The following is a 27,596-nucleotide window of genomic DNA, read 5'->3' as shown; positions in this document are numbered from 1 at the left end:
TTTGAAACATCACGCTTCCTACAACGTCAAGAATATTATTACAATTTATAACACATGCTATAACACTTAATAACAAGATTTCATTTAACATATGTTCTTCATTGTTTACAGGTCGTTTTGTCAGTAAACAATCCTCATCCAGAATTGTTCCTAGTGGTAAGGATAGACAAGATTCTCCAAGGACATGTGAGTCAAGTTCTAGAACCGTATCTGAAAGCCACTAAAGACCCACGTTTGGGGCTCAAAGTTCACAAGACTGTACAAGCGTATGCTAATCGTGTGGGAAACTATAGGATGCCTTTTGCTTGGGCTGCTAAACCTCTGTTTAGGTGATATTCACAAACTTTGTCTAAAAATTCATTAAAATCTTAGTTCACAAAAAAATAACCAATAATAAAATTATTTATTAATTTTCAGGTTATACAGCAATGATTTAGACACAACCCCTGAATTTCCTGCCATATACCGCCAAGAACCGAATAAAATGTCTGATGAAGATTTAATAAAAATCCTATCAGATTACAGAAAACCAGAAAAATTATCAAAATTAACTGTTGTACCCGGATGGCTCAGTATTACAATTCAACATAGCAACGAACCAATACCGAGTATGGTTTTTAATTAACTAAATCCATAGTAGTTTATGGCTTAATGATTGTACAAGTGCTTGCTTATTAAAACTGTTGTGAATAATCTCCATTCGTTTATATACATATAATTGTTTTCTTACGCAAATAATGGCAACTAGGTGCATATGTAAATGTATTATTCATGGTGAATAATGCATTAATGACACAATTCTTTTACAAATAATAAACATGTAGAAATAAAAAACCATTTAGCAACAATTTCTTCGCAAATATTTTATTAGCTGATTCGAAATCAGTCAGCTAAATATGCTTGGCGAAGCTGTAAAGCTTCTCATCTGTATTAACACTTGCATAAATGGTAATAATTAATGCCAAATTGCTGCTTATAATGTACGCGGAAGTGGCCAAGATATAGGTAGGGTGCGATTTACAAGACGCACACGAGGATATTGATAACAGAAGGCTTGACATTTGTCAATGTTGCTCATCTAGCTGTTGATATAGCTAAGGAGGTAACCACTTGCGAGTACACTATAACATACATAAGCTACATCTGGCTGTAAATATTTTCTATCACTCTATTGGTAAGCCTTTACCGTGATTAGATTTTTAACTAATACAAGAGTTATATGTGAATTATATGCTGAAAGGTTAAACTATGTATATATTTATTAAACAAAGATTCTGAATTATTTAGGGTATGCGTAAATTCTATCTGCCCGCGAAAATTTGCAGTTATTTAAAAATTGAGGCACTTAACATTTTTATATTTGCTCAAAACATATCAAAGGTTAATAATCTCTGAAATTATTTTTTAAAAATTTTGTTGTAGACTGAGTTTGTCTGTTTGTTGTTCAATCTGAGTCTAGATTCTATTAAATTGGCAACTAGCTAACATGTTTAAGTATAATATAGATAAAACAATCATTCGTCTATCAATAATCAATCGTTTGTGTGTGTGTGTTCCACAATATTACTGATTACTCATTTGTTTTTCAGACTGCATGACTAGTTCATATGCGGCTCTGAAGCCTTTCCCACTTCCACCTGCAATGCCGCTTACTTTAGAGCTGGCTTCACTGAACATGGAACCGGAGCAGCCTTATGCAGCGTACATCCATCACTTATACGTTCGCCCATTGTATTTGATATTTGAGTCCCAGAAGATGTTTGCCCGAGCTCGTAACATTGCTTGCTCTGTTGAACTGCGTGACAATGATACAGGAGACAATAAACCATTACAGGTAAACGTCTAATTTGTATTATTAACATATAAAGTAATTATTAATTCATTTTTACCATTGCTACTGGGGCGTATATATATGTGGCAGCGTTCGGTATTAAAACCAAATATTTTAAGTAATCATAATACACTTCCTAATAGAATAACATCAAACTGACAAGCACTGGCATTTATAACAATGAATGTTTTTGTAACCAAAAAGAAAAGAATAGGAATCTAATTACCAAGGCGAAAGTCGTGCATTGGTTCTGTACATCCCATATTACAAATATTACCTTACTGCACAAATTTACTAATAAATAATGTTGATTTTTTTTTACTTTTGTATCACTAAAGTAAATCGGTGATATAGGCCTTTATTTCCATATAATATAATTGGTTTAATGCATAAGATAATGTTACACTTTGTTAGCCCTTCTGGTGTTTACAAAGTTCATTGAACTCATAATTAACAATTATATATATTTTCAGGTTATATACGGTAGAAAGGGAATGATATCTCAATACCGCTGCTCTGTACTACATCATAATGCAAATCCTAGTTGGTGTGATGAAGCGAAAATACGTTTACCAGCTACGATTACCACGAAACATCACCTTTTGTTTACATTTCATCATATTTCTTGTGACCTCACCAAAAAAAATGATACTAATGTTGAAACGTGTATTGGGTAATTTTTATTATTTTAATCTTTGATTTATTTACACTTTACTGTACACCAAAAAAAGTCTTAAACGAAATATAGCAATAAAATTAGGTATGAGCTAAAAATTAAACAAATTTACGCAAAGGCGGCAACAGCAGGCAGCCTTAGCGCACGTGGCGGTCACTCACACTTAGTGGTAGTTTTTAAGTTTAAGAATCATTCAATTCTACATAACATACCATATTAAACAATCGCTTATTATTAATATGCGTGAGCATAGAATGAACAATTGAAATAATAGAAATTAACTTCATATATAATCATTATGAATGTGTTTCTAAATATTCTGAATTAAACAGTTATATTAAAAAAAAACTATATAAAATATAATATCTGCACAAATAGCAAGATCCCACTTCAGGTCAATACAATAAAAAAATTTAAAAAGATTTTTTAAATGTGTATTTGCAATGTTTATTATTTGTATTTTATTTTTGTTCTAAATATGATATTTAAATATTAGATACCCTTAACCTTTTGCAGCTATGCATGGGTGCCGTTAATAAAAAATGACAAGTTAATCGAGGAGATAGTGAGTCTACCTATAGCAACGCATTTACCATCTGGATATCTCTCTATTCAGCCCCTTGGACTTGGCAGAGGGGTAAGTTGATTTTCAGTAGTACATAATAGAATTATTGTTAAAATGAATATCGGTTTCGGTAAAATCCTCTCCAACTACTTCTCCATTTCTACTTCTTAATTTTGACCATCCAAACATTTCCTGCGCTTTGGACTATGTCATAGGTCAATCGTATACATAAACTTCTAGCATTCTTAATGTTAGATACTGATCCTTTCCACTGTAGTTCTTTCCCGTATGTTGTTTTAGTTGGCATGAGATGATATCTCTTTTATTTTTGGCAATATCAGACTGTAAAATTATTACTAATGTTCCTATTATTAAAAAATATTTAATTTTTAGAATACAGGTCCTGAAGTTGTATGGGTCGAAGGAGAGAAACAACTGTTTCGTTGTCAACTGGTTTTAGATTCCACTGTGATTACAAGGGACACGAATCTTCACAATTTGTTCATTCATGCCGAGAAACTCATTAAGTGCAATTCACCCCCTACGTCACCGTCGCCGCCGCCGTGGAATGACGTCAACAATGCACTAAAAGCCGCACACGGTATAAAGTTGAGTTCACTCGTTGCGTTCTTACCGACCATCTTTAATCAGCTATTTGAACTTATGGTAAGATTTATTATATTGTTTTCGCTATAAAACGAATATTATAGATAGAATAAACTATATATATAGACATCCAGGTTTTTCTCGGTGATTTAATGATCTTTGATCTATCAAACTTTAAGCGTATAAATAATGCGTGGATTATCCAGCGTAGAACAAATGTGTATTACTTAATAGTACACTTTCGTTAATAATTATTAATTATATTGTATATCATAATAACTAGACTGCGAAGTACGTAATGTGGCTACCGTTATCAAAAGAGTACTGCCTCCACCAACCCTATGGGTTAACATAATACAGCTGGTGTGATGAAGAAAGAGAGGCGACGTGTGTAAGGACTGCGAATGAAAAAAGAGACTGTAATATATTGTAAAAAGAGAATAAAGTGGTGGATATTGTTAAAGAGGAGTGAAGAGTATGTAAATAAAAAATATGAAATGAAATGGAAAAGAAATGAAAAATTATTTGTAAAATACTTCCCTATCCCCACAAAAAGAGGAACGAGAGGCCCCAAAATAAGATTGGTCATATTTAAAAAAATACAGATGGTCATTTATTGTCATGTTTATAATTTTTTCGAGGTACCGTCATATATTTTTATTTACAGACTTTTGAAAAGGGATATTCCAATGACATGGGTTATCAGATTGTAAAACTAATAGTACATTTCGTTCACATGATTCATGATTACGGAAGAAAGGATTTACTCGATAGCTACGTAAAGGTATAAATTTATACACTCATTGAGATATTAGATAATTAATTAAATTTATTGTAAATAATGATTGTTTTTCAGTACGTTTTTAACTGTGTTGAATTCAAATTGCATACAGTTTTGACTGCACCTCTACACATGTTTGTGGATCCAAATCAGCAAGACTTCTTACTTGGCCACAAATTCATGCAATATTCTAACTTTTTCTTTGACATTATTATTAAAAGTATGGCGCAATACTTGATAAATACTGGAAGAATAAAGGTAAAAAAGTCTTAGTTTTTTGTGTGTTGTACCCTATTTATTTAAAAAAATGTACTCGGGGAAATCCCTCATAATATTTTGACAAAATGTAAAAATGTGACCATATTAACATTTAAGATAAAACTTTAAAAATCGGTTCTCATTAAATGGTTTATTAATTTAATAACATTTAATTGTACACTAAAATAACAATAAAAATCAAATTTAAAGGAAATGTAACAAAAAAATAGATATGACTATTAATTAAGGAATCTATGCAGAGCTGGTATAACAGGCGATATTATCGCTCGAAATTTGAATGAAAATGGTAGAGATGTAGAAAACATGAAGGAAAGAACAGGTGTCGTCGTCGTTTCAGAACATAGATGTCCACTGCAAGGATTAGGTCTCCCCCAGAGATATCTATGGGGGCATATAGCATAATCGCCACGTCTGGCGCGGTAATTTGGCGATCGCTGTGTTGTTATTGTACACATAGGACGCTGCTGCTACATCCTCTGGAAACTCGTTTGTAAGCAGTGGCTATTCTACATAATTAATGCACAAAGTGTTAATTACACAGGATGGTATCTCAAGAATCGAATCTGCTACGTACGATCGCAAGTCTGTTCTTTTCCGCGAGGCACCACTGTTTAAACAATCATTGTTTAAGGTGCAAATAATTATTATGAAAAAAGATACTACACAATCATACATAGAAATACATATAAATATATAACATGTGTATTTATAAATACTTATACACGTTTAAGGTTACGATTTAAGTAATCATAATTATTTTATCAAATTCAGATGTCGCGAAATGAACGATTTCATGCTGATTTGTTAGAAAATATAGATAAATTGGTCACACTGGTCGAGCCATCTTATATTTTACAACAACCAATGCAGACACACATATTTAACAAAAACCTCGCTCTGTTTCTTAAGGTAATATCAACGTTTTTTTTTTTAAATTTTAATATTATTATATTGTAATTTATTTATGTAACAATAATTTTAAAATATTTCTTTTCAGTCTTGTCTGTCATTCATGGATCGAGGGTTTGTTTTCCGTCAAATAAAGAAATATCTGGACAAATTTAAATCGTGCGATCCAAAGGCATTGTTTGACTTCAAATTTACATTTTTACAAACAATATGCTCTCATGAACATTTCGTACCTTTCAACTTGCCATTGCAAGCTAATAAACTATTCAAAGAAAGTGATGAACGTCAGTATGATTATTATCAGTATTAAAAAACATTGTTTTTATTTTTATTAACATTTATATTACAAAATATTTTTGTAGATCCGGCTAAAATGAAACTTACTGACGATTTTATAATGAGACACTTTCTTGCCGGAATGCTGTTAAAACAGGTAAAGTTCAAATAACTGTACCTTTAGACCATGGTTGCACAGACCGCGGCCCGCCGACGGCAAAAATAACACTCTCGTGCATTCGAAAAATATTGAATTCTATTCCAGAATAAAACCAAAAAAATTTAATTACCTATACTTCTGGCGGCCGGCCCGCCATCAATTCATGATTTGCCCGAGTGGCCCCTAGTCTTAATAAGTCTGTGCAATCATGCTTTAGACTAACTACACTAATAAAATGATTTCTAATTAAACTATAATTTAGTTTAGTAGTCACTAGTGATATAATAATCATTTATAAATGTAATAATCTGAAAGTTGTGCAATTTATTTTAATGTCTATTGTTTGTAAGCAAAACTTTTTATTAGTCGTTTTCTTCATTACTGAATATTTTATAACGTTTTGAAATTTATTGAGGAGATGTCTTTAGAGCAGTAGTAAGTCCTGTTATAGTCTTGATCAGTACAGGTAGGTGATCGACCACGTAAAATTTTACTAAAGCCAGTAGTTTCTGCACGCGTGGTGGTCTGCGGGCTCTTTTTTCCTCGGCTCCGGCCTTCCCAAAGGCTATGTACGATTCGATACGCTACGATTTTGAAGACACTAGCCCCAAGTGCTCGAAAGGATTAAGTATTTTATCATTTATATGGGATTATCTGTTACTTCAATACTCTAATACAATGTGAAACTCAATTACGATCTAAGAAAAAAAAGTCATAATTACTGCGAAATCGATTTAAAACACTGCAAATCGTATTCCTACTAAATAAATATAGACGTCATTTAAAAAAAAAATTATATCCTCTGCCATTATAAATTATTTTCGAAGTAAATTGTTCGTTGGATTTCAGATAGAGCAATCGTTACGTGAAGCGCCGCAAAAGCGACGGTGTGCGCTGGGTGTCCTGCGCGCCTTGCTCACAAAACACGAGCACGACGACCGCTATCGCACTCGGCAGGCGCGAGCACGACTCGCCCAACTCTACGCCCCTTGGCTGACAATTGTACTTGGTGCGTTACCCTCTCTCTAATTTAAGATATTTCATTGATTTTTATTTAATACTCTTTATTGTTCACGTCAAAAGTATTAATAAAAAAAAAACACTCTTATCACTCAAAACGGTTTTATCGCTCAAGGCGATTCCTTACAAACAAATATAGTACGGAATTAAAAGACAGATAAATAGCTGTTAGTATAAACATATATTTAACTGTAAATGTACCTAGACGTATTAATATTTACTAATTAAAATTTATTACATTTTAGTACATATTTATAAAAATAGTAATAAATAAAAACATTAAATTTATTTGTATAAGTGCGCACTCGAGAAAAGGAGGAAAAAAAGAAACGGAAAAAATATCTAATGTAATAAATCATAATAATGGATCAATAATCAATTATCAAAACATATTTTATAGACCATTTTTTTATAATCTTTTTCATCTAAGTTAAGCGTTCCCGAAAATCGCCACGATGGCGGGTTTCCCCCTGCTCGCATCTAGAGACTTCCGACCTTAACTATATCGTCAGTCTACCTAATGGAAGGCCTACCCAGGCTGCCACTCGAAAAACTTTCGTCTCTAACGGCCATGGGTTGGACGAGCGGTCTAAACTTATTATATTATTCAGATAACGCACATCGACTGATGACAAAATCACTTGCAAGTCCTGTAATAGAAAACGGAGAGGATAAACTTGACGGAGATGCAACGGTTACCTCAATACTTAACAGTACACAGAAGGAAGTCACTTCAGCCAACAGCACGCCCCGTCGGAACAGACTGACGCTGCATTTCGATCATACACCTATAAGGACTTCAGCGCATTTCAAAGAACCACCTAACGTTCAATCAAATATGTATGGAAAAGGTAATTTAATATTATAATGGGATAATATTTTTCTTTGGTTATGGTGCATATTGTTATATGAATCTGTTTACATGACATTTAATTTTACTTCTATTAATCAATTAATTGGAAAAATTCTTACCACATTCTATATTCTGAGTTCCATTTCAAACAACTTGGACATTACTAGTCTCGAAAATATCTAACATTTTTACACCAATTTAAATGTTGCAGGACAATGAACAACATTAGTTAATATTCTATATATTTATAAATTTTACGTACACTGTATATATTACTTGTTAAGTTATTATTTACTAATTATGTATCTTTTTTTAATTATTTTTGTTATATTAGTCATATTTGTCTACATTTATTTTCTTTCTTCATTAACGGGCAGAGCGTGATCGTCCACAGTTCTTGTTTAATACAAGTTCAAATTTGTCTTGGTGATGTGTTTTTAAATAACTTTGTGAAATGTCCCTGTTATGACCAGAGATCGCATAATCGGGTGTATAATTGGATCTAGTTTATTAAGATATTATAGAGGCGGCTTCAATGTGTTGTTGTTACATGAACTAACAAAATAAACTATTATCGGTGTCTCCACAGTAGCGTTTTATAACCAATTAGCCAACACAAGATTTACTTTAGATAAATATAGATCCGAATGTCCGATATCTGGTGATGACAAGCCTTGGGTACAGTGGATTTGTTTGTAGATAACACAAATAACATGTCGCAAAGTTCGCTCGAGTCCGTGTCGACAATGTCCGGCGGGGATTCGCTTCCTAGGAACACGAAGTTAGATTTGAGCGATATTGGTGACCAGGTTAACCGGTAACTATCATCTGTTTGTTCAATGTGACGTTGACTTTGTGGGCTCTGTGCGAGTCATTCTAACTGTTTTGTGTTGTTTGTTCAGATTTGGTGTGATGTCTCCTGAGGAGGTGCGCGATGTTCTTTTATGTTTTCTATTTGTGTTGAAATATTTGGATGAGGATAGACTAATAGAATGGTGGAAGACCCATTCTCAGGCGCAACAGCAATCTTTTTTTAATGTGTTAGAGTAAGTGCTTTTCTTTAATTCGATTTACGATTGTGTACCAATTTAACTGATTTAAAGTAGACGTTAGAAATACAGAGCTCACAAAAAACATGGCCGATATTTTTTGTGGGCACTTTCACAAAATGCATAACTCAAATTCAATAATATTTAGTGTCATTCAATTCCAAACTTTAGTATCACTTAAAAATCCTTTTTTGTAAGATTTTTTTTGATAAATCTTTTAATTGGATTATGTGATAATTTACATGTGTAAACCAAGGGATTGCAAGATATTGTGGCGATTTTTGGAGAAAGCCTATTCAGTTTGCATCTATCGGCTGATATGATAATGATTAACCAAGTAAGTTTAATGTGAAAGTGTGAACAATTGCATACAAAGAAGATATTATTGTTTATGTAATACTAACGAAGCATAGAGAAAGCTTTAATAAGCCTGTCTATACTAATGCATAGCTGTGAAATTTGTTTGTAGAATATGCGCAGAACAGTTTCAATACGTAGGAAAGAAGAAAATTTTATCAGAACTCAAAGTAACTACACCAGATTGCAACGACAAGCCGAAACCCGTAAAGGCGAGGACTTTACCCGCCAGAATGAGCCCTCCTGATTTTTCGAAAGAACCTCCGATAATCGTCGAAAAGAACAACACCGTTAATAGAGAAAACCTTGTGACCGCAACGGTAACCACAGGTACTATTGCCACATATTCATTTAAATCTGTCTGTAATTGGTATTTTTGTATTATTTTAACTTAAAAAAGCTAACACCGCAATTTCCGTCAAGAATGATTTTTTGAAATTAGAAATCAATGAGTGCTTCCATTATTGTTTTGCTCGTAAAAACCCGCACTGTTTCTTTCTACCTTTTCTTCGACAACCAGCTAATCGAGACTAATTGTCTCCGATCTATGTGGCCAAAGTAGCCCAGAATCTGCTTGATGGTATGATAATGCGCAAGCAATATCAATTACATAATAAATTTATTTAAAAAATATTTAAGATAAAGGAAAACATTGACACTGCTATTTTTGCCCTTCACATTAAGATAATGCTGTATTTGCTTCTTTATATGATTTAAATACAGAAAACGCTAATTCCAGGCTGCTTTCAACCAGTTTGATATAAAATCTTTGGGGAAAAACTATGCCCAGCCGTGGAAATTCTACAACTATAATGATGATTATTTAAATACTTGTTATACATTTTTACATGACCTCCGTTGCACGAAATTAATATTTTGTCACTTAATTGTTAGATAGAAGAAATAATTATTTGTAAATTTTCTGTTTACAAGTCATCTCTACATTTTTACAATTTTAATAGATTGTAGTTGTTATTTCAGAACTAGAAGCAATTTCGGAACACGCTGTAGTGACGGCGGGTTGTTTAGCTACAGAAGTTGGTCTTATTATAATCGATCGTGCTTGTCTATTCATGAAGCATGTGGGCGTGGCGGATGGTGCAGCAGCAAAACCATATTTAAAACTACTTCAACTGCCGCAGAGCGAGACACTATACAAACATTTGTTTGCTGCTCTGAGGGCGTATATTAATCAATTTTCTGAAACATTGTTCGAAGGTATAAATTATAACTTATATATAGACAAAATTTATTGGTCAAAAATAATAAGAGACTTGTTACTTATCTGTTTGCTTTAGTAATGCTGTTAAATAACTTGAAAACAGTTTCGTTTTCGTACGGGGCGAGGCTACGACGGTACAGACAGTAATGATTCAATGCAATTTTAACACAAGTGACTGCTTAGTCACACGTGTCACATCTATCGTTTAAATAATATCATAATTTTAAAGTACTCCATATCAGTTTAAAATTGTAACTCCTGTTAAGAATCACACCCTGTTTTACTTTCTGCGACCACCCGGGGAAACAATACTTCACAAAAGCTAGCCCCCACCACCGCCCTGAAATTTCTAGATAATCATATAGAAAAATTGATTTTTTACTACTTGTATTTTAATAAAATAGAAATAAAGTACTAAAAAGATACAAATCAATAATTTGCTTACTGTTCAGATGCCTGAGTGTTTCTTAAATATCGTTAACCATTGAATGTGTGCTTCAAAAATAAGATTTTTAACACCATTTTGTACCTAAATTATCACTATACTGCACCAAGAGTTAAACAAGTTTGTATAACCAGGTGGTAGCACATTATGCGCCGGAGTAGTCAGTTCCGTGGTGAAGCTGTGTGAAGCGAGAGCAGCTTGGCTACGTCGAGAAGCTGCTGCGACTCTTTACCTGTTGATGCGTGCCAACTTCCAGCACGGCGCCGGCGGGAATCTCACCAGAGTACATCTTCAAGTATGTACTTGATTTTTAATTTATTTAGGACACAATTAAAACCTGTCTGTGGTTATTATAGGTAGTTCTCATATCAAAACTCATTGGAATAAAATAATATTCATATTAAGGCATAAAAGATCCTATGTGGATATTAATATGCATAAATGAACAATACATTGTATACAGTCTATGAGAAATTCTTGATGGGTCTTTTGCTTTCTATATCTTATTTTCACATAGTCGAAAAGCGATGGAAATACACACAAAATACACGCCTACGCCTTCTGGCGGCTCGAATTTCTTTAAACTTAAGTCGGCTTCTTACTTTTATTTTTTATATGTCTTTATTAGACATATCTAAAATAAAAGGTTTTTGTAGCAGCTAATTGTTATAGCAAGATCACGTCGTTGTTTCTCATTTAAAACAATACCCAAGTACTTAAATGAAATACCTTAGTAAGAACGCCTGATTCCATTAAATATCAAATACTTTAAATATATTCTCTAAAAAGTTATTGTCACAAGTAGATTAAGGATAGGAAGCTGTCATTGACTGGCAATTTAGCATTAAATGTAATGTAATTAAGTTATACACAAGTCAGTCTATAACTGTTCCAATGACAGTTACAATTTGAGAGATTGGTTATAAATTATACTAGAATTAAAATGAACGTATTCTTAACATATTTTGTGGCAAAAAATACATGTGCTTAGTTTAAAATGAATCCTTCCCAGAAGAGCACATCTGAATGAATATAATCATATATTTAATTTTAAAAAAATCATTTCATATAATGTTAGTTTGCTTGTGTAAATCAACATTAGAAACCTTGTTTAAACATTATATAGTTAATAATATTTTAAACTGGGAGAGAGATGTATAACCTGAGGTTTTTCTGTTTCAGGTGATTATAGCAGTGTCAAAGCTCCTCGACACATCGAATGCACTCAACTGCAAGCGTTTTCAAGAATCACTGTCCGTCATCAACTGTTTCGCGACCGGAGATAAAGCCATGAAAGGAACTGGTGAGTTTAACTACCAGCCAGATGTTCTCAATGTCTTCATGAGTGGCATGAGAGGCAATAAGTACACCACTAGGACTTATTGCTGATAATAAGATAACATGAAGCTTTCAAGCTTTTGATCATGCTTGTTTCGTCATGACCATAAAGTGCTACAATGGAGAATATATATTGTTCTTACCGCAGTGGTGATTTAAATTTTAGGATTTTAATTAATTATTTGAAATAGAATATCATCATAACAGTCAATGATGGTTAATGGTACTTTGATTTTGATTAACTGTGCCTATTTATTTTATTCAATATTCTTTGTTGTATTTCAATGTATCCTAGGGTGTACACCCTAGGATACATTTAATCAACAATAGTTTTATAATAATATACAAAAAAGTACAAAGGGCGATCTTATCACACAAGGCGATCTCTTACAGACAGCCATAGTATGGAATATAAATAAATAATCAGTGAAAATATGTACAAAATGATATACTCAAGTTTTCGAAAAATAAAAAAAGGCGTTTTGCTAATTTATCTATAAATGACTCATTGAAGCCGATTCCGCAAATGAAAAAACTTTAAGTAAATTATTGTTGATCATCGTGCAGCTGATTGATAAAACTTGTTTCATTTTAATTTGTTTTTCTTATGTATATTTGTTACAATTGTATTCTTTGGTGTATCTGTATTTTTATTTTAATGCACAGGTTTATCAAATGAAGTGGCAGAACTAATGCGAAGAGTCAGAACTGTGGTCGGTGCACGTGCACGTTTAGCGGGAGTTAAGGGAACTGCAGGATCAGGTAAGAAAATGGCTACCGAAGACTAAATATAGCAACATGTTAGAGAACGAAATGAATGCAAGGACTCTGATGCAGCTGGCGGTAGCGTGCAGCTTGCTGAGCTGCAGCACGCTCTTGCTGCGTCGTGCCGCGCCACGCCGCGCTTGCGGCACGCGTGGTTGGCTACGCTCGCCGACCATAACGCGCGTCACGCAGACCACGACGAGGTATATACAGTATCTAATAACAAATTGATAATACTGTCTAATAGTATAGCCATCAAGCGATCAAACAAAGTTCCAATCGGTGCTCTAAAATATCAATTTTCGTAAAAAAAATGTTTTTATTGATTTTACTGAAAATTTTACGTTTGTTATAAAAATGCACCAAATTGTATGGGAACATATTGTAATTTTGTCGACAAAAATAATTATATTGATTATTAAATTGCTTCATATTAACCCCTTAGATCTTTAGAATAAAGTTAAGGTATCCCTTGCCTGCCCTATATGACGTTTTGTCAGTCCTGCGACAGAGATAACGCTCTACAATATATTTACAATATTTATCGCCGGGAATTGTAGTCTTTTCTCTGAGGTATGTCTATAAAGAATTCTGTCGTTCACGAATAACATTTTCATTAACAGGCAATGTGTTGCCAACTGCACATCGCTGCACTGATAGCAGAATATTTAAAGCAACGCGGAACCCAAAGCTGGGGCGCCGACGCCTTCTCCGATATATCAATGAATATTCCACGCGATGAAACCGGACTCAAGATTGACGAAGGTAAGCGAAACATACTATTCATTTTCATTGCGTTTAATTTACATTTAGAATACCATGATGCGTGATAAATTACATATTTTGGAACTAAAATGATAAATATCACTAAGTTTCATTTACGTTACTGTCTCTTATACTACTTGAAATTGATATTAATTTGCAATCTTCTTGATAATCAAAGGACATGACATGCTGCGTTAAATGTTTAAAAGTTTCTATCGAACAGAAAGCTTCACAACCTACGACTTCTATCAAACGTGGTTCCGCTGAATCGTCATCCCAGTAATATATCTGAAATAATAACAAAATATGTCTATTAATAGATGTAACTAAATTTTGTTTCGCAACAAATTTTTCTTTATATTTATAAATACTAACTATATATTAGGAGCTAGAAAAGAAATATTATTTCTTTGGTAATAATTTAATCTATGTGCACTTAAACTTTGGACATAAAATTTGGACTTTTTGTCTATTATAATTAAATTATTTATAAGAAAATTTTAACAGGTTATATATATCTACAGTAATAACAGTAACAGATCTCTTATTTATTACATTACATACAAACTCGTGTAGGTAGTAAGTTAAGTTTCCTTAGTGCTATCAATGTTGTGTAAGCGGAATACGACGACCTATTTTGAATTTTAAAATATTTTTTTCACTTCTGATAAAGCTTTAAAAGCCCATAGGGTTAACAGCAATAACTTCAACCAAGGCGATAGTAATAACAGATAACTGCAGATATCAAAAATATACCTCATTTATCTCAGAACTATGTTTTCACTATTTTAACAGCCATTTATAGTTTCATTTATTGTTAATGTCTGATCACTCATTTGTTTTTTTAACCAACATTATCATCATAATTTCTCCCTTAGGATGTTCACTACTGTACACCAGCCTCCCCCATTGATATCCAAAAAGGCCAGTTCGTCTTCCCATTACATTAACAACATCGTCTGTCCACTTTGAGGATGAACGTTCTTCGCTGCGTTTGCCAGTGTCCCCCACTTCAGTAACTTAAGTCCCCAGCGGCTGTCGGCCTTTGCGCTATGTGGCCTGCCTATATCCACTTCAAATTGACAATCTGCACTATCAGTTTACCTATTACTGATTCGATCACGCAGAGAAATCCTGAGTGTAGCCCTGTCCGGGGCTCGTTAAGCCTCAGTTGAGGGTAATGGTAATTTTCATGTTTTCATTTGAATGAAAAAAAATATGTTGCATAAGGTGCCGTTTCATGACTGACCTTAAAGCCGTAGCGTTTAGTCAAAGTGTCCATAACGTTGTTCTTCTCCGACTTAGCGGGCAGTTTCTCGTGTAGCTCTATAATGAGTGCAGCACCGGGATCGGGTAAGCGTGGTGGCGGCGCCACACACGCCGACAGCAGCGCCGCCACCGATACAGGTGTCCCGATGCGAACTACCAATGCGGGGCTGACAGCACCCTTGCCACTTTGTAAAGATTCTTTTATTATCTCATTCAATAGTGCCCCTGAATGCAAAAAAAAAAACATTTTATGTGCCTAACAGGACATTTAATTTTGATGATGATTCAGTTATTAATTTTTTACTTAATTCATCATCATCATCATATCAGCCAAGGGACGCCGTCTTACGCTGCCTGCAGCCAACGTCTTCCTGCGACCTTAACTATGTCGTCGGTCCACCTAAAGGCATAGGCGTTTAATTAATTAAATTTGCGTAATTATCAGACAAGTGCTCAATTATTGATGGTAGTGAGAGTTTCACCAGCTTTCAGGCGAAACCTGAACCCTTTTACAATAACTAAGATCGGGGCCACCTTCGGATACCTTAACTTGGGCTCTTCCATTGTTCTAGAAATTTGGGAAGCCAGTTAACTCAGGACACTAAAGCGTATGCTCTATGAAGTTACAAGGCGTACAGATTACCCGTGGGGGGGGGGGGGGGCTTGGGTGTGTGGCGTAGGCTACTCTATACGCGTTCATAACGGAACAATGAAATGTTTAAATTAGGTAAATAAAAAGAGAAAGACAACTTATCATAATGGGTTGTGGGCTAATTAATTAAGAAAAGGACCAATATTTAGCCTTTTCTTGCTTAGGATGGACTTCCGCAAGGTAACAACTGATTCCATTAAATGGCTAATTAATTGCCAAATCAATGTAAATTTTTGTTTTAAATACATTATCATCAAATTTAAATCCTACTGACATTAACACTACACTCGTTATTCTTAGATTAATGTACCGAAAAAATATAAAGCTAACATACAAATGTTTAAACATTTCATGTTTTCGAAATCTTAATAAAAGCCTGGTAAATAAATATACAGCACGCATACAAAATTGTCGTCCCAATATTTTAGTGTGTTATATTCTGTGGCTATCGGATTAACGGTTCTTAATTAGTTGTTGTTACCGAAACCGCTGTACCGCGCCTTAGAAAGGAGTAGCAAGGTGGGAGCAAAAAATAGAGCATAAGAGTCGCCATCGAGCGTTGACAGCGGAGTGACCGATACTCCCCAACCCCCCTCGCACCGCGCACATCCTTATGGCGCGGTATAGCGATTCGGACAACATTGTAACATCATAAAATAATGTGTAAAATGCAAAAAATAATCATGGCGTAAACCATACTCACCGCCACTGAGTTTTCTCAATAAATTGTTATGGAACATCATCATAAATTCAAGTCTAGCAATGTCCATTAGCTTTCTTTTCACGTGTTTCGCCCATTTCGGATTTGCTACCTTAATGTCATCCTTGAAATTAAAAAACGGTATAGCTATATACATGGTTTAAATACTTTCTATGATTTATTTTATTATTTTTATAGATAATTATTTCTTAGATCGAATTGTTTACTTTGAGATTATGCGCCCTAATGAAAAGATATCTCGTCGTTTTTTAATCTGCAAAATTGATTAAATATTAACCTTCTTTTTTTTTTTTATTTCGCACCACACTTGTCCAAATTTTATTTCACTGTATAATAACAAAAATAAGGCGCCAAAGTAATACTTACAAATAGTGATCAAATATTCCAACGCATATTGAAGTAGTTCAAGAATTATGGATTATGGGTTATGGAAAAAGCGAGTGATAGCGACAATCTTTACCTACTTGTGAATAAATAGAGTTCGAAAATAGTATTTTTGTTGTCTCTTTCCAAACAACAATTTTCAATATGTGTATTGCAATATCCGATCGCTGCTTGTAAATATCATCATATAAGATTGCTTAAAATTACTTACTTGAATTCTGAAAAGATTGTTCAAGTAAAAAGCTTCGCGTGGTGTGCTTAAATTTGTATTAGTCAAAGATGCTATTTTATGAAAGAAATCACGGTAAGGCGCCAGTAGCCCCTCTTCTGTGAAGGCCTGCAGAATTCTCTCTTTCTCCTGGTTATATCGAGGGCAGTTTTCTTCGTACAGTAACTACATATAAAGTATAATTAGTTTAAGTATAAACAGATAAATGTTGTTATTAATTGTTTAATATACTCTTTTTTTTAATTAATTACAAAGTGAATACAAAACAGATCTATCGTTTTGATAAGTAATAGATACATTATACACGGTACGGAGAGGGTAAGAAGAGAGCAAATATCATCTCGGCAGGCTCATTCGTCATCCTCACCTGCACGCGTCGCCTAGCGTACAAGGGAGGTACAACCATACACCCGAAGAGGCAACCCGTCCCGAAAAGGCGACCATGAGGCCCAAATAACTCCTTAAAAGTCTGGTGGAAAAGGCAATAGGAAACCACTACACTATTAACCTGCGAGTCATGTAAAAATCCAAGAGAAGTAAACGTGGAAACCCCATATAAGAACTAAAATAAGAACTCGAACGATGCCATACTGTTATCACAAGGATATATAATTCTGGATAAACAAACTAATTTCTTCTTTGGGAAGCAATTGTCCAGTTAAGCTGTAGTGGCTATCGCAATTTATCTCGCTGGGCTAGATCTGTCCGCGGTTAAAACCCGGTCAGCGAAAGGATCAACACTATAAAGTTGGATGTTTCAACGTGCGCATTCTAGGAAACCCATGTATAGGCAAAAGAAGATTGTATCAGCAATATCCCAAATAGAGATTCTTATGATTGTTGTTGATTTAATATAACGAGAAGATGGGAACAATGGTTAGCTTTCGCGAATAGGTTACTATGGTCTTGGTTACAGGAACAATAAAGGATAGCGCTTAATACTAATATTATAATTTTGTGCTGCAAACTGCCAACCAGAAAACCAATCGTCCAAGCAGAAAACCAATCGTCCAAACCCTAGCAAGGTGTTTGAATACCGGGTTCCGCTGTCACCAATACTAGAGGCTACGTGGATGAGATTCGGAGACGTTGCGTCACGACCAAATTCTCTGTTGAAAAACTCTGAGAAAATCTGGAAACACCGCAGAATCACCAGAAACACGAAGGATCGACTCATGAGAAGCCTGATCTGTACAATTTTTTTATACGCCGCTGAGGCCTGGACAGTGTGGATTCTGCATCGTCAAGAAATTTACACCATGGAGATGTTGCTGGAGCCAGACGCTCAGAATCCCGTAGGCGGCACGCCTAACCAATGTTTCGATTATTGAAGAACTCAATATAAAAAAGAGAATCCTCAAGTTCTTTGGACATATCATCAGAAAGCAAAGCGGAAAGCAAGCGATCCTGTGGACGATCTTCAAGAAGATGGACAGACATCATCAAGACTTTCACTTATGAGTCAGTAAATGTGTGTTCTCACTCTGCCAGACACCGAGCTACGTGGCGACGAATAGCGAGAGCCGCATCAAAATCCAACAGAATTTACAGTGGGCGTCTTACGGCTTAAATCACTTTTGTTTATCAGAATGGCTTGGGTGATTTTACATAAAGCAACTGCAGCTAGTGTTATAACTAAACATATACAAAACTGCTATACTTGGAAAATGTATATTTTCTATACATAGATATAAAATGTATAAATATAACCTACGCGTATCAATTACCATCCAATGGATACCTTGCTTATTTTATGCGAAAAAAATATACTCACGTAATCATGATCTCTTGGAGGATAAGAGTAAGGCACGGGCTGCCAGTTTAGCGTTTCGTTCCACACCTGTTCAATCGGCGGCGGCCACAGACCCGCCGCTATTAGCAGAGCGCTCATTTTGCTTAGATCTGTGTCCGAGGTTATCACGTAGTGTTTACCTTTTCACGATAAACAAGTATCCATTAAAATAAAGTAAACAATTTTGTAAATTGCTAAAATGATTGCTAAAATTAAAAATTAATTCTTGTTCAACTAAATATTAATAAACCAATGGAATGGCAAGGACTACGACAATTTGGATGCAGTAAGGACGTTTAGTATTGGGATTTTAAATTCATCAAACAATTAAAATAATCTTTGAATACTTGTGCAATAGTAGTCATATGTAACATAAAATTTAAATCTTCACAACTCCTAGTCCTATTCGGTTTTAATACGTTTGTTTTTGAGGAAATAGTTCTTTTCTTTATAAGTAATATAAGAAAGGTAAGATGACTTATGATTTAAAATTACGAATTTTACATAATACGTATAAATATATAACATCTTACCATCTTCGTAAAATGGTCCCAAGAAATCATTGTATCGTTTTCTAAGTAATGCGCCCATCTCAAACGTCGCCATCTTTCCTTCCTGAAATAATACACTGCATTTTTTATTACATAAATATCTAATCACTATCATTCAAACAACAAATTAAAAAAATGTTATATGAAGATTAAAATACAATTTCATATCACGGGTTTGTTACTCCACAAATTTATTTCAAATGCTTTATTTTAATGTTTTAGTTTTAATCAAAACAGAAGTCGACTGCTTAGATTACGTAATACAATTGTTAATGCAAGGTATAATACTATTATATTTAATATATATACAACGTAAATGCCAAAAGCTTAACCAAATTTTATGCATCTAAAACATTACTATGTTCAGTTAATATCTTCTATGAGCTATGTATACACGTTTGCTATGGAATCGTCGTCGTTTCAGGCCGTAGACACCTACAGTGAGGTAGGTACCTCACTGTAGGTGTCTACGGCCTTTCAAAGATATCTATGGGAATAAATACCATAATGGCCACACTAAGCAGGCGAGTTGGCGATCACATTGTGGTATATATGTGACCTATAATCGCTTTTAGAAGACTGCTGGGCTACGATGAGATCCCAGATAATATTCAGAATGAGACTATTCCAAAATTAAAAAAAATAAAATAAAGAAGGTCGTATCCTAATAGTAAACTAATCTTACACTATAAATAAAGATAGCAAGCACCTCCTGGTAATTATGTTAGCCTTCAGGCTATTTCAATGATTGTTAAACGTCTAAATTTATATTCTTTTTTAAAATATACACTTTCACATAGTTTCTTCCCTCCTATTTTTCTCAAATCTGTTAATCATTCGAAAAGATAGTAGACATCAATATGAGTCAATTCATCGTTTGTTGAGTAAAGAATATAATATGAAATTTTATACGAAGTAAGTGATAATCCACTAAAATGATTATTTGCAAAACGCATGTGAATTCAATACCTTTCCATTAGGTGTTACGTGCGTTGCAGTGAGCTATAAATCATTATTAGAGTCGGACAGCAATCTGTGTCTGGGCCGACACCTCGTTCCTGTTTAGCATCTAGCGACCTTCGGCGCCGAGGCTCCCTCCCTTGTTGACAGCAGGAAACAAATGTTTCGGTTGATGCCACTTATAGTCTATCGTTCCATTGCTACTAACGCACTGTCACCGCATTCGTTACTTATACAAATACAATTGTTTGACATCATAGGATCGTTAAAAATTAAATAATTTAACATCTTCTAATATTAGCGAATAGCCTTGTTCAATTAATAAAAAAATACAAAACGGCTGTCAACTAAATAATCATAATCATCATTTGAACCGTAAGACTGCCACTGCTGAATAAAGGCCTCACCGATAGATTTCTGTTAGGACCGGTTAAAAGCCACCAGCATCCGGCGTCATCCAAGAAACATAACAAGGCTTTCCTAATTAATAACTTTCCAGAAACTAGTTAGAGCTTGCTAAATAAATTACCCTATGAAGTAGACTCTTGGCTTCTTCAGTCTTAAGATGGTAGAACGTAGAGTGCGCTCAACCATATTCTCTTTTGAGTTAGCTCAAGCATTCCCTCAGCCTTTCAGTTTTTTCACAGGGTTTGGAGGCCTCGAATTGTGTGTGCCAAGTGGCCTAGGCGGACACTCCTTGATATCATTAAACGAGAGGGTACCTCGACTTGGGCTCTCACTCGATAAGCGTTTTGCATTTCATTTCGTGTTCTCTTTTAATGTATTTATACACGTGAGTTTATTTTAATTTTATTGTCAATTCAGTGAATCAGATACAAGCGAAGCTATAAGTGATTTGTTACGGTGAACGCGTATCCACCTAATAAATTGAGGAACTACGCTGAAAGACTCTTTTGTTCAATTATGTACATCGCGCAATTCCCACGCAGTACTTTTTAAAATACACGATGGGATTTCATTACAGATATGTTACTTGCAAATTCATTGATGTTAGGCTTATTTCAATAAAAAATTGTTTTTTCGCTATAAGAACATACATTTATGATAGAGTTGTCTTCTTCAATGTTTTGGGTTTTGTTATAAAATTAATTATTTTTATAATGGTCTTGAATAAAGTACTTTTCATTAAATACTGGAATCTGAAAATGCGCATTGATCCATACAACTCTTCACAAATCGCACAAAATTTTATAGGCGTAAAATAATTTACTAAACTACTATAATTATTTGTTTTATAAATTATTATTTGATTTTAAGGCACACCAACAACGTACACATTATTACAAATGTTTAAACAAGTGTTTAAAATTATGAGCAGAACTAAAGATAAAACGAAGACACAATAATAAAGAAAACATGTAATAAAAATATAATATGAAATATGTTATAGGCAACAGCGTTTTTTTTTTTTTTTTGGTTCGGTTGTGAAAAACATGCAGTGTAAACGGCCCGTGCCAACTGCTGTAAGTGGAAGTAAGCTTCGCCACAGGACATTTTATATAGAAACTCAATTGATACGCCAGCCTTCTCTCGATCATAAGATTTAATTAAGCGCGTTAATGAAGATAAATATTGGTATGGCTTAATAATTAACTTACGTTAGTCAATGCGCCCGCGCCGTATGGCGCAAACACATGGTCGGGTGGGGAAGCACCTAGCATCGACAACTCACGCTCGCTCGGCGTGCGCTCGCCGTGTGACATCAACTACACATATAAAACGCTGATTTAAATATTAATATCAATCTATTTACACTAAAATTATTTCTACTTATAATATTATTCAAGTTTCCTATAAATATATTCTAAGAGGAAATGTATTCGTTGGATTTAATTATCTTCATTTGTAATTAAATAAATGAAACATTCGTACAATATACCAAGTTGCGTCTAGTAATAATGATATATGTTTGCTGCTCATTTAGCTGTCACCATCATTATTATTTCAGCCATACGACGTCCGGTGCTGAACATAGACCTCCATTAGCCCTTTAAACTGCAAATCATTTAGCTGTATTAAAACAATTACAAACAGGTTTTTAGTATACTTATTATAGTTTGTTCTTAGTTGATGCATTTTGGCATTTATTTATATCTCGTTTCGTCTATATCCGAAATTCTTTTTTTATTTGGTATTATAACATTTTTTGCTTCGTAACAGGAAAAATGTTAATATATTCACATATCTTTAGATGCTAGATTGTTAACCTTTAACTATGGACGTCATTTTTTTGTCACACTACCATGGACGCGCGGTCTCTCGGACCTCTATGTTCTGAAGTCCAAATATTACGTAAATATTAATTTTATTTGTACACTTTTGTATTTATTGTTTTTTAGGTATATTGAAATTAAATAATTTCGAGGCTTTTAATCAATCTTTCTTTATTTGTAAATAAAATAAAGCATACTAACAATTAAAGGCATTTTTTGGCATACATTTACTAGAGATCAATTTTAGGACGAAAAACCCGAATGAATTAAACTTATTCGAAAAAATAACAATCAAAACTATAAATCTAAGGTCTAACCTAATATAAAAACGAATAAAAGTCTACTTAAATTAAAATACAAAATTTTTGACATTGGTCCAATTGTTTAAAATTATTGGCAGTCCTTGCACAAGGGTTTGGAACACTGTAAACATATGACCTGCCTACAAGTTATACAAGTGTAATTGTACTTTCTCTTTAGTTTTTGTGGACAAAGACGACATGTTTTTCGCTTTAATGAATCACTCTCCTGGCTAGGGGGGGAGCATCTAGGAGCATATCTGCCCCTAATAAAAATCGCCTCATTGTCATTTTCAATTCGTTTGAAATATTTGATTTTATTGCTCGTCTTTGCATATGCGAAACGACTAAAGATCGTGCTATTTTTTTTAGGAATACTCCACTTTCTATTTTTTGGCTCTGGTGCTCATTGTGTACTACATGAGCATTTATACTACATAAGTCAAGAATGCGATATAAAATAAGCATAGGCCATCTTCTCGTTCAATATTCATTGACATTTTGAATGAAAATAACATAAAAAAATCAAATTAAACAAAATCACCTTTTATATTATTTAAGCTGGAAACGTGGACGTGCGGTCCGACAGACCGCGGTTAAAGTATAAAGTAAAATAATTCACCTAATTTGTGGCCGCCGACACAACTTCTCATCTCAACATACGTTTCGGCGCTAAAACTAAAGCTACTGAGAGTATTAAACGCAGGGAGCAAGGGGAAAGGGGTAAACACAAAAATTACAAACTGCGAGCGGTCTGTGAGACCGCGCGTCCACAGTTAAAGGTTAATATATATGACTGGCAACCTCTACTGTAAAAAACAATTATGTTCTAACATATCGAATGCGGTATGTAAACGAATAAACTTTTACAAAATTTGATAATTTCAAATATTATTGCGTAAGAAAACACTGACTTACTTTATATATATTAATGTAATAATGTCTATACATTACTATTACAGCACTATTGCTGATAATAGCTTTTATGCTCGTTATTTTTCGTTAATGATTAGAAAATTATCGTATGTTGTCATATCGTGACTTATAAAACGTATGATTTGTTTTTAATATAATGAAAACACAGTTGAATCATTCGAGTCATTGCTAGCCTAGGTGGGGGGATGCGATTGGACCGTTATGTTATTGTGTTCCTGATTACGGGACGTTGTGTGTGAAATTAGTGGGTTAAGAGATATATGAAGTCTCTCGGTGATACGCAATATCACGGTACTGTAGAGAGTTCCGTAATTATTAATTGTAGTGTACTGATAATAAAAAAATTGAAGCCGTTCATGACACAATTACTATTGAAAAAAAAGTGTCGTACGCATTATTATTATAACTTACGCATTAGTATTATAATTCACGGGGAACTTACCACATGAACTTGCCGGAGTATCGTCACTTCAACAGCTGTATCTTTCATTAGTATCACTGCAACGAGGGCTGCAGAAACAATTACACTTGTAAGAAATTATATCAAATTAAAGGGTGTTGACCGCCCTTTGCTTTATTGTCTATTGTATGCGATGCCATTGTATGTCCATATATATATATATATATATATATATATATATATATATATATATATATATATTCATAAATTGGACATTTTCCTTAAAAGATCAATTTTCATTGTTATACTCTTTTTCTAAGTACTATTTACGCGCCTTTATTACTTATATCATAAGAGATTTTTTTTTTAAATATTAAAAATATCAGTTAATTCCATTAGTAGATTGTAAAAAACTGATATATTACAAATACTATTATTTTGATAACTTGTTCTGTTAGAGGGCTTAGATCTGAAGGAACTTGTTAAGGCAAAATTAGATTCCAGAATTTGTCTCTATCGTGTTGCCCCTCGAAGTAATTTTCAAAATCCCACTGTTCTCTCATTAATTAAAATATAATTTAGTCAATATTTTAAGCAAATGTATAACACGTACCGGCGATGAGTGAGACGCCCACCAACACGCCGAGGCAACAGCAAGTGCGTTCCGTGTGCCTGCCCTGCACCTCTACCGCCGCGTTGGTCGGCTCCTCCTCGCGACCGCCCTCTTTCCTGCACATATTTGCAGTGCTACTGTACTTACTACAAGTGTACTACTTACTACCTATTACATGTGTGTATACGAACAAACCATCAATTACTACGCCGCTTATCAACACGCGTTCGAAAGATAAATTCAATCAATAGCAAGGAATTACTGCTGTCACTTTTAATATAAGTCTATTTAAACAGTTCACTGTGTTGCTTAACAAGGATTTTAAATCTGTAGAAATATTTGCTCGATATTTTAATTTACATAACAATACATCGATAATGACTTTTCTGTTATGCAATAGACAGTCACATTTGGTTTTTTTTCGTTTCTCGAACCTGCATTGAGGAAGTTCATAGAGAAGAACCCTTTTTTCAATTGCCTTTTTGTTGGAAGTGTATTAGTTAAATTAAAATATTAGCTGTATCGTTAATTATTTTTCTTGTTTGTTATAATTTCACAAATTTTGCACACTTGTGAATCCCAAACATCTTTTACAAGCGTTAATAAATATCAATATAACGAGGACATCACAACGACAAAACCTTAACCACTGCACAACTAGTTACGTAAATTAAAAATCATTCGTACACGTGCGTTCGGATTGCAGAAGGTAATGACTAACGACATGCTCCCGGACGAATCTATTTCAAATAACACTCACATTTTCCTTCGACGAGTCGGCAGCTCTACATCGTAGTTCGAATGCAATACTCGTTTTGATTAATTGACTTAAAACATTTTATCGAAATTTACGTTTTTAACATTAGTACTGTTGCACAGGCGTTTGTGAATTGGTACGTAAGGTTTTATCGGACGAAGTAAGGCAGGAAACGCTCGGCGCGGGCCGCTGTGTCCCACTGAGCCGCGCGGGATACCGCCCGTATTCACGGTCGCTTCGACCTGCCTCAGATGATTGACTTTGACCAATCGATTGTACCACGGTATCTATTACACGGGTGCACAGGCACTCCGTCGTTGCGGTTTATATGCTTCTATGGACTCTCTCGTAACGCCCTTGCCGACGTCATATTGAATAGAGCGGATTTTTTATTACAACGCATAGACTTCGAGAACAATTAAAGTTTACGTCATCCTGTTGGGATGGAGTTGCCTTTATGTAAATCGCACAAATTACATAAAAGCACTACTGCTACACTATATTTACCCTTATTAAACCGTGTCGTCTAAACTACGATAAAATTGTACAATAACAAATTATTCCGCTATGCTACCCGTACATACTGCCTATTTATATTTAGAACGACTCAGTCGTAGAAGTGCTATAATAGAGGAGAACCCAATCCCCTCGCAATGTCCTCTTGTCACTTCAGCTCGGGTGCTTTGATTTGTCTGATAGAGTGAATTAAAAGATTGCTCACGCTGCGTGCGAACAAAACATATCTTCCGCTTTCATGCTAAATTGTTTTTCAAAATATATCTAATATATACAACATTTTTCACCAATATATACATACACATAGTGCCAGCACCTCCTGTGAAATAGTATTTTTTACCACTTACTATTTTGATAGAGATATGAAAGACGTGTTAATGACGATGATCGTTGGGACCGAAGTGTTTTCGGGTAAAGACCAGGAGCTGGTAGTCGTAACTTAGGTAGCCTCTCTACTAAGTAGAACAACGCCATAGTCAAGGTCGCGGGAAATCTCATTCATCATTCTGGCGATTGTTGTCTTGCAGTAGCCTTCTATCAGCTTTCATGATGATGATATACCTGTTAACCGATTCGTGGTAAATCCCCTTTGCAAGGAATCATCTATGTGGCCGATATTCCTGCCTTCCTTCTTCGGTTTAAAGAACGCTATGTTTATAAAATTATTAGGCTCCAAATGACTAGCGCAATTGCAACGCAGCGCTGGATTTCTTATACATCATTTAGCACAGCATTTAGAGCACAAGGCTTATCAATTCCATCATAAGAACACGCTGTTCTTCTCATTAAATTAAAAGAAGATTATTTTTCTTATAGTTTTCCATGTCTTATTTTTCTGGGTTACGTAATAGTTATCTTGACTATTACTTAACCAGTCATATTGCTAACAATCATGACTTCGTCTAGTTGTCATTTACTTTTTTGTACCAAAACTTGCTTACAAGTGCAAGTTTATTACGTGACACAAACCAATATTGTATAAATATTGCGCAACCTATCATCAATAATTAATCTTTTTTTATAAACTATAAAATTTTTCTTGGTTGCGAGTTTTATATGATTTGCAATAGAGATGCAATTTCTGGCGTTGTCAATTTACAAAGGTCTCTATTTTTTACAAAACGAATACTGAGTACAGAAACCGTTGGCATAAATAACAAACTAAATCGAATTGATTTTACGTTTTCGTGTTAATTAAAATATAAGCGGGGAAGGTATGCTTAAACCAGTGCCGACATTTGTTAATAGAATAAATATAGTCGAATAAATTATAGTTTAAAAATTCGATGTTTACTTACGTTTTAAATAAAATATTAATTAACTTAACCATGTTTTAAAATTACAAAACCGTTGTTTAAAATGTACAAAGTAGTTTCGCAGCTCTGT

At 34.3% G+C, this 27,596-nt stretch overlaps 2 protein-coding genes across 5 annotated transcripts in view; one reads left to right on the top strand and one right to left on the bottom strand.

The window, feature by feature from the left end:
• Ziz (dedicator of cytokinesis protein Ziz) overlaps positions 1-27,596 on the top strand; it is a 49,445-nt gene that overhangs the window by 8,273 nt on the left and 13,576 nt on the right. For both annotated transcript variants that reach the window (XM_068765317.1, XM_068765316.1), the window contains exons 8-29: positions 112-329; positions 418-608; positions 1,590-1,834; positions 2,305-2,504; positions 3,024-3,144; positions 3,466-3,738; positions 4,346-4,462; positions 4,535-4,717; positions 5,510-5,647; positions 5,736-5,931; positions 6,010-6,080; positions 6,933-7,092; positions 7,715-7,954; positions 8,656-8,773; positions 8,859-9,002; positions 9,475-9,692; positions 10,344-10,580; positions 11,164-11,324; positions 12,212-12,332; positions 13,034-13,129; positions 13,205-13,335; positions 13,756-13,897. In XM_068765317.1, the coding sequence (XP_068621418.1) occupies positions 112-329; positions 418-608; positions 1,590-1,834; positions 2,305-2,504; positions 3,024-3,144; positions 3,466-3,738; positions 4,346-4,462; positions 4,535-4,717; positions 5,510-5,647; positions 5,736-5,931; positions 6,010-6,080; positions 6,933-7,092; positions 7,715-7,954; positions 8,656-8,773; positions 8,859-9,002; positions 9,475-9,692; positions 10,344-10,580; positions 11,164-11,324; positions 12,212-12,332; positions 13,034-13,129; positions 13,205-13,335; positions 13,756-13,897 (3,721 nt within the window). The remainder of the gene's footprint in view (positions 1-111; positions 330-417; positions 609-1,589; positions 1,835-2,304; positions 2,505-3,023; positions 3,145-3,465; positions 3,739-4,345; positions 4,463-4,534; positions 4,718-5,509; positions 5,648-5,735; positions 5,932-6,009; positions 6,081-6,932; positions 7,093-7,714; positions 7,955-8,655; positions 8,774-8,858; positions 9,003-9,474; positions 9,693-10,343; positions 10,581-11,163; positions 11,325-12,211; positions 12,333-13,033; positions 13,130-13,204; positions 13,336-13,755; positions 13,898-27,596) is intronic.
• LOC137922335 (venom acid phosphatase Acph-1-like) lies at positions 13,939-27,586 on the bottom strand. 3 transcript variants are annotated; one of them, XM_068765318.1, is made up of 10 exons: positions 27,509-27,586; positions 24,938-25,053; positions 24,367-24,434; positions 22,075-22,182; positions 19,478-19,559; positions 18,927-19,084; positions 17,135-17,317; positions 16,522-16,642; positions 15,147-15,391; positions 13,939-14,185 (listed from the first exon to the last, which is right to left on the bottom strand). In XM_068765318.1, exons 1-10 carry the CDS (start codon positions 27,538-27,540, stop codon positions 14,000-14,002), a joined length of 1,299 nt encoding a protein of 432 aa, XP_068621419.1. In that variant the 5' UTR covers positions 27,541-27,586; the 3' UTR covers positions 13,939-13,999. The 3 variants fall into 3 exon arrangements, with proteins under 3 accessions (XP_068621419.1, XP_068621420.1, XP_068621421.1); XM_068765319.1 differs by lacking the exon at positions 27,509-27,586 and adding an exon at positions 25,698-25,811; XM_068765320.1 differs by lacking the exon at positions 22,075-22,182.

Source organism: Battus philenor, unplaced genomic scaffold (genome assembly GCF_028537555.1).
Source record: "Battus philenor isolate CCGP_79_NKW_IND1 unplaced genomic scaffold, ilBatPhil1.0.hap1 SCAF_2, whole genome shotgun sequence".
Classification (NCBI taxonomy): Eukaryota; Metazoa; Arthropoda; class Insecta; order Lepidoptera; family Papilionidae; genus Battus; species Battus philenor.
Note: the sequence above shows the minus strand (reverse complement) of the source record. Positions and strands in the feature narration are given on the sequence as shown.

Excerpts from the sequence above, each read along its gene's own strand:
- LOC137922335 (XM_068765318.1), bottom strand. The coding sequence starts at position 27,540 with ATGGTTAAGTTAATTAATATTTTATTTAAAAC. Across the intron at positions 25,054-27,508 it reads ATTAATATTTTATTTAAAAC|GAAAGAGGGCGGTCGCGAGG; the intron begins GTAAGTAAACAT and ends AAATATGTGCAG. Across the intron at positions 24,435-24,937 it reads GGGCGTCTCACTCATCGCCG|CCCTCGTTGCAGTGATACTA; the intron begins GTACGTGTTATA and ends TTGTTTCTGCAG.